General features: G+C 52.8%; 1 protein-coding gene across 1 annotated transcript in view; it reads left to right on the forward strand.

The window, feature by feature from the left end:
* Positions 1-1,719: 1,719 nt before the first annotated feature.
* Positions 1,720-6,946, forward strand: part of LOC103264303 (somatomedin-B and thrombospondin type-1 domain-containing protein-like) — a 19,514-nt gene continuing 14,287 nt past the window's right edge. Inside the window, exons 1-3 of the mRNA XM_021714401.1 lie at positions 1,720-1,760; positions 1,834-1,925; positions 4,368-4,562. Coding sequence (XP_021570076.1) covers positions 1,720-1,760; positions 1,834-1,925; positions 4,368-4,562 — 328 coding nt within the window. The remainder of the gene's footprint in view (positions 1,761-1,833; positions 1,926-4,367; positions 4,563-6,946) is intronic.

Below are 6,946 nucleotides of genomic sequence, written 5' to 3' on the forward strand. Positions count from 1 at the left end.
CCTCGAACTCCTGGGTTCAAGTGATCCTCCTGTCTCAGCCTCCTGAATAGCTAGGACTACAGGTATGCACCACCATGCCTGGCTAAATTTTTGATTTTTTAAAAATAGAGATGAGGTCTCGCAATGTTGCCCAGGCTGGTTTTGAACTCTTAGACTCAAGCTTCAGCCTCCCAAAGTGCTGGGATTACAGGTGTGAGCCCCAGCGCCCAGCCAGCATGTTACTTCCTGAGTCCTTAGGGCAGGCTCTGTGCTTGGCACTGGGATACGGCAGGGGATAAGACCGACAGACCAACGAGGACCCTTTCTCTGTGGAGCTGAGGTTCTAGGGGATGAGGCAGATGCAACACAAGCAAGCACACAGATGCCCTGGGTTTGCCACCCTGGGTCCACGGGAGGGGTGATGATGGTTCCCCATCATGTGCACATGCCGCTTGGTGACTTCACAGATGCCAGGGTCATGGGTAGAACATGGGTAGGGTGGCATCTGCCCAATTTTCTGTCCAATGTCTCACCTGCTGGCAGGCAGGGCCGGGCAGGGGGTCATAGTGGACTCTGATGATTCTCCTTGTCCAGCTGCCCCGCCGGTGCCTGAGCCTGGACCACAGCCTTCCTGCTAGGTTTATCAGTCACTCTGTGATCACTTCCAGTGACATAAAACTCGTTCTTCTAGCAGCTCCTTCTGCTGAAGATAATCCTTCCTCTCCTGGATAACTACAGTAGCCAACTTGTTTCCACCTCACCCCCACCCAACAGCCAGAGGCATTCCTGTGAAACCTTAAGTGTGATCGTGTCACTCATCTGCTCAGAATCGGCAGTGGCTTTTCATCATGCTTGGAATAAAATTCCATCTCCTTACAATAGTCAGCAAAGCCCTCTGTGCTATCTCTGCCCCCCTAATGTCACCTACCTCTTAACCTCCAGCTTATTTTGCGGTGTCTACACTGGCCTCCACTGTCCCTCCGACTTTCAACCTCAACCCCACCGCAGGGCCTTTGCACTGCCTGTTCCCTGTGCCTGGAACACTTTCCCCCAGAATCCTACACCGCTTCATCTGGCATCTCCTTGCGGTCTTCTGCTCAGATGTCTTTTGTCGTGGAGGACTTCCTTGACTCCTTTGTCTAGAACAGTTTCTTGTCCTCCACTCTTGTCACTCTTTTTTTTTTTTCGAGTCGGGGTTTCACTGTCACCCAGGCTGGAGTGTAGTGGCACGATCATGGATCACCACAACTTCGACCTCATAGGCTCAGGCAGTCCTTCTGCCTCAGCCACCTGAGTAGCTGGAACTACAGGCAGGTACCACCACTCTGGGGTAATCTTTTTTTTTTTTTTTTAACCCAACCCACTGGCCCGCCCCTAACTTTATTTTTTGTAGAGACAAGGGATCCTCCCACCTCTACTAGCCCAGGCAACTTGCTGAGACCTTGTCTCTACATACATCAAAAAATTAGCCGGGAGTGGTAGAACATGCCTGTAGTTCCAGCGACTCGGAAGGCTGAGGCCGAAGGATCGCCTGAGCCCAGCAAGTCAATGTGAGCATGCCACTGTGCTCCAGCCTGGGCGACAGAGTGAGACTCTGCTCCTTGAGGGCAGGGGCTTTGCTCATCTGTGCTTCTGGCTCCCAGCTCAGTGCTCTGCACACAGTAGGTCCTAAATAGTTGCTGAATGAATGCATAAAGACTCCCGTTGGGCCAGCTTTGATGATAAACTCAGTGCACCGCAATGGTCCTTGCCACAACTCTGAGACTGCAGCTCGAATCCAGGTTTGTCTGACTCCAAATCCTTGGCTCAGCTTAGGGGTTCTGCCTCTTAAGCCCTCCTTGCCTCATCTGCAAGGCATAAGGAGTTGGGGTCCTGGCGAGTGACAGGCGGCGCCCCCCCAGAAGGGAAGAACGGAAGAGCATTTTACAAGGGTTCTGTTCACAGAGGTGAGTGAGGCAGGGTGCTGGAGGAAGCCGTGTGGCCTAAGCCTGCTGGGAGCAGGATCCCGGCGAGGCCCCACGCCCAAGTGGGGTCCTAGAAGCATCTTGGCCTTGCTCCCCTCTGTCCTCTGACCCCTTAACTCTGCTGGCAGTCAGGGGCCCTGAGAGTCTACGCAGTACACGGTTTCCCGGATCACAGGGCAAGGCAAGGAAAGGCTGAGGATGGATCAGAGAGCACAGCCGCAGGACATCGTGAGGATTAAAAGAAGTTGCCTATGTGCCTGGCTTGGCCCAGCACCAAAGCCATGCATGATGGGATTATCAGGCAGATGGGGACGCACTGATGAATTTTGGGTTGCCACACTTGGTCTCTTCCTCCCTCCCTCCTCCTTCCCACCTCCCTCTCTCTGTCCCTTTCTTGTTTGCTTCTGCTTTTCCTTCCTTCCTTCCTCCTCTGAGCATTTCAACTCTGCTACGATGGGCAGGTTGAACCGCTTGCTCCAAGAAAAACGTGTGAAATCTCTGAGATGGATGCAAACAACATGTGACTTTCTGAATTGTGAGAAGCAACGCGGTCTGTTTTTACAGCATGATAACCCCGTTTGCTCATCAAGGATACACATTTGTGGTTTGGTTTTTTTTTGAGTTGGAGTCTCACTCTGTCGCCCAGACTGGAGTGCAGTGGCCATTCCCGGTCACCGCAGCCTCAGCCTTCCAAGTAGCTGGAACTACAGGCGTGTGCTACCACGCCCGGCTGATTTTTTGATTTATTGTAGAGATGAGGGCTCGCCAAGTTGCCCAGGCGGGTCTCGAACCCGCGGGCTCAGGCAATCCACTCACCTCAGCCTCCCAAAGGCGTGGGATTACAGGCTGAGCCACCGAGCCCGGCTGCATTTGTGTTTTTTAATTCACATTTTCACCGTGCTGGGCCGGGATGCGTCTCCTAGCGGGTGAGTGCTTTTCCTGAAGACAGGCCTCATCTTTCTTGTTCACGACTGTGTTTCTGGCGCCCAGGACAGAGCCTGGCTCACGGCAGATGCTCAGTAAATATTTGGGGGAATGAGTTAAGTAATTCTGACAGTGGTCGCCACTTTGTGGGTGCAGGAAACGTGAGTGTGTGGCACTCTCGAGACTTGCTGGCACTCCCGCAGACTTTCTCTGGCTGGGGAAGCACACAGATTCATTGTCTCTGCCAGAATGCCTTCCTTGTCTGATTGGCTCCAGTCCTGATCTGAGACCATGGACTTGGAAAGAAGAATGGAAGGTCCTAGGGGTTACATCATGATCCCTCAAGAGCAGGGGCCCCCGGCACCTTCCTTCTGTTTATTTATTGACTTATTTATATTTTATTTTTTTGAGTCAGGGTCTCACCCTGTCATCCAGGCTGGAGTGGAGTGGCACACCGCAGCCTCAACCTCCTGGGTTCAGGAGATCCTTCCGCCTCAGCCTCCTGAGTAGCTGGGACCACAGGCGTGCGTCACCACACCCAGCTAAATTTTTGGGTCTTTTTATAGAGATGAGGTCTTGCTATGTTGCCCAAGCTGGTCTCAAACTCCTGGGCTCAAGTGATCCTCCTGCTTTGGCCTCCCAAAGTGCTGGGATTATAGGTGTAAGCCACTGTGCCTGGCCTATCTGTTTATTTAGTTTAGAGACAGGGTCTCATTCTGTCACCTGGAATGCAGTGGCGTGATTGTAACTCACCGCAGCCTCGTCCTCCTGGGCTCAGGTGATCTTCTTGCCTCAGCTTCCTGAGTAGCTGGGACTCCAGGCATGCGTCACCACACCCAGCTAATTTTTTAATTTTCTGTAGCGACGAGGTCTCGTTACGTTGCCCAGGCTGGTCTCAAACTCCTGGGTTCAAGTGATCCTCCCGCCTTGACCTTCCAAAGTGCTGGGATTACAGGTGTGAGCCACCACACTTGGCCTAGATGTGTATATCCTTTGCAAGTAGCTTCTTTCTACTCTAGGTTGTTGATGGTGTCGCTGTGGTCTACTTTCCCTTCTGTAGAGAACTAGCTAGCATTTATTACACACCTGCTGTGTGCCGTTAGCAAATGCTTTGCATGTCGTATTCGACCGAATCCTTAAGGCCACCCTATCAGGCATATACTCTTCTTGTTTCCATTTGACAAAAGAAGAAATCGAGGCATGGAGCACTGAAAGCCATTGCCCTAAGCACTTAGGAAATGTTTTTCTGAAGGAACAAGTGATGGAAACAGCCTAGACAGGGTGATGGAGACATAAAATGTGGAATTCTAAGTTTAGGGGGACATATCAACAGTTGTCACGGGAAACTTTCAAGGACAGCGTGGACTCGGGTTTGCAAGAGCTGCCATGTTCAGGAAGGTGCTTTAGCGGGCTCAGCTTGTGCAGAAGGTGGAGAAGACCCAGGTGCTGGCCAGCCAAACCCCACAGATGTTGCTCTTGGGATGCCGCCTTCTCTTCCAGCGGTCGCCTGCGCTGTGGCAGGATGGAGCAGCTGGAGTCGCTGTGTCAAGCCCTGCCAGGTGTCCTACCGTGTTCGCCGGAGGCGTGTCCTACAGGAGCCAAGGAATGGGGGTGTCCTCTGCCCCCCCCTGGAAGAGCGGGCTGGCTGTGTGGAGTACCAGAGCCTCCAGGGAGTGGAGTGCCAGCAGGCCCTGGGTGAGTTCGGTGGGCCCAGGGGCGGCTCTCGGCGGGAACTGCCTGACTGGACTCAGGGCCCTCCCGGAGTCCTGGGTGGGTTTTGGGTTGGGGGTGGGGCTTTGTCCTCCTTTGCTCTGATCCCTCCTCCTCACCTTGTGAATGAGTTGAGAAGCTCTAACTTCCACAGAGCTTCTCCGTGTCGTCTTTACACTCCTCTCCCTGTGTGAATCGGTCAGGACTTTGAAGGCAGGTGACAGTAAACCCAACTTAAACTGAACTGAGCAAAAGTGTGTGGCTCCTGGGGCTACTTTCAGGCATGGCTGGATCCAGGTGCTCAAGCAGTGTTGCCAGGAATCTCTCTCCATGCCTCAGCCCTGTTTACCTCTGGGTTGGCCTCATTCTCAGACAGGTTCTTCCCTAACATGGTCCTTGAGAGCGCCAGGCTTCCCTCCAGCCAGCCTGGCACCTGGAGGAGAAGACATCTTTCCCTACAGTTCCAGCAAATGCCCTAGGATGAAGTCTTACTCAGAGCCGGATTCACGTGACTACTGCTGAACTGACCATTAAGGCCAGGACAATGGCATATTCTGATTGGCCAAGGCCGGGGCATGTGCTCCCTTTGAAGCTGGGAGGGTGGGTCAGCCCCATCTGAATGACAGTGGGGAGGAATGTTCGCCAAAGGAAAACTAGGGGTAATGCAGCTGCCTGGTACTTTGCCCATCCTGATGGAGGGCTTTTGTGTGTGTGTGTGTGGTAGTCTCACTTTGTGCCTGGGCTGGAGTGCAGGGGCACATTTATGACCACCGCAGCCTCCACCTGCTGGGCTCAGGTGATCCTTCCACCTCAGCCTTCCAAGTAGCTGGAACCACGGGTGTGTGCCACCACAACCGGCTAATATATATATATATTTGATTTATTATAGAGACGAGGTCTCACCAAGTTGCCCAGGCTGGTCTGGAACCCCTGGACTCAGGCAATCCCTTCACCTCCGTCTCCCAAAGTTCAGGGATTACAGGTGTGAGCCACTGCGCCGGACTGATGGAGGGCTTTTATAAATCACTACAAAAAATAGCGATGCCCCTTTCGCAGCTGAAGAAATTGATCAAGAGAGTGAATGTGACTTTCCTAAGGGGCAGAGGACAGCAGTAGGGCTAAATTGTCCCCTTCTGATGCTAGTCCCCATGCTACTGCCTGGCAGGGAGAGGAGGTCATTTTCAAAGATCCCATCATGGCGCCACCCTCCTGCTCTAAATTCTTCAGTCGAAGTCTAAGGTCCTCACGGCTATATAAGTTCCATGTGTGCCGACTCTTGTCTCCTGGGACCTGTTTCTTTCCTCCTTCTGCCTATTTTTATTTTGTTTATTTATTTATTTATTTATTTAGAGTTGGAGTCTCACTCTGTCGCCCAGACTGGAGTGTAGTGGCCGCTCCCGGCCACCGCAGCCTCGACCTGCTGGGCTCCGGCGATCCTTCCGCCTCAGCCTTCTGAGTAGCCAGAATTACAAGCATGCGCTACCACACCCGGCTGATTTTTTTTATTTATTGTAGAGATGAGGTCTCGCCTGCCCAGGCGGGTCTCGAACCCGCGGGCTCAGGCAATCCACTCACCTCAGCCTCCCAAAGGCGCAGGATTACAGGCTGAGCCACCGAGCCTGGCTATTTATTTCTGAGTCGGGATCTTGCTGTGTTTCCAGGCTAGAGTGCAGTGATGGGATCACGCCTCACCGGAGCCTAGACCTCCTGGGCTCAGGTGATCCTCCTGCCTCAGCCTCCTGAGTAGTTGGGACAACAGGCGTGTGCCACCATGCCTGACTAATTTTTTTGATATTTTTGTAAGGACAAGATCTCGTTATGTTACCCAGGCTGGTTTTGAACTCCTGGGCTCAAGCAATACTCCCGTATCAACTCTTTAAAGTTCTGGGATTTCAGGTGTGAGCCACCTTGCCTGGCCCCCCGCCTGTATTTATTTTATTTTATTTTATTTTTTTTGAGTTGGAATCTCACTCCGTTGCCCAGACTGGAGTGCAGTGGCATGCTCCTGGCCACTGCAGCCTCGACCCGCTGGGCTCAGGCGATCCTCCTGCCTCAGCCTTCCAAGTAGCCAGAACTACAGGTGCGCGCTACCATGCCCACCTAATTTTTAAAATTTATTATAGAGATGAGGTCTTGCCAAGTTGCCTGGGCGGGTCTCGAACTTGCAGGCTCAGGCAATCCACTTGCCTCAACCTCCCAAAGTGTTGGGATTACAGGCTGAGCCACCAAGCCCAGCCTCTCTGCCTGTATTTTATTTTATTTTACTTATTTATTTATTTTGAGTTGGAGTTTCACTCCGTCGCCCAGACTGGAGTGCAGTGGCCGCTCCTGGCCACCGCAGCCTCAACCCACTGGGCTCTGGCGATCCT

Source organism: Carlito syrichta, unplaced genomic scaffold (assembly GCF_000164805.1).
Source record: "Carlito syrichta isolate Samal-C Ts95f unplaced genomic scaffold, Tarsius_syrichta-2.0.1 Scaffold305642, whole genome shotgun sequence".
NCBI lineage: Eukaryota > Metazoa > Chordata > Mammalia > Primates > Tarsiidae > Carlito > Carlito syrichta.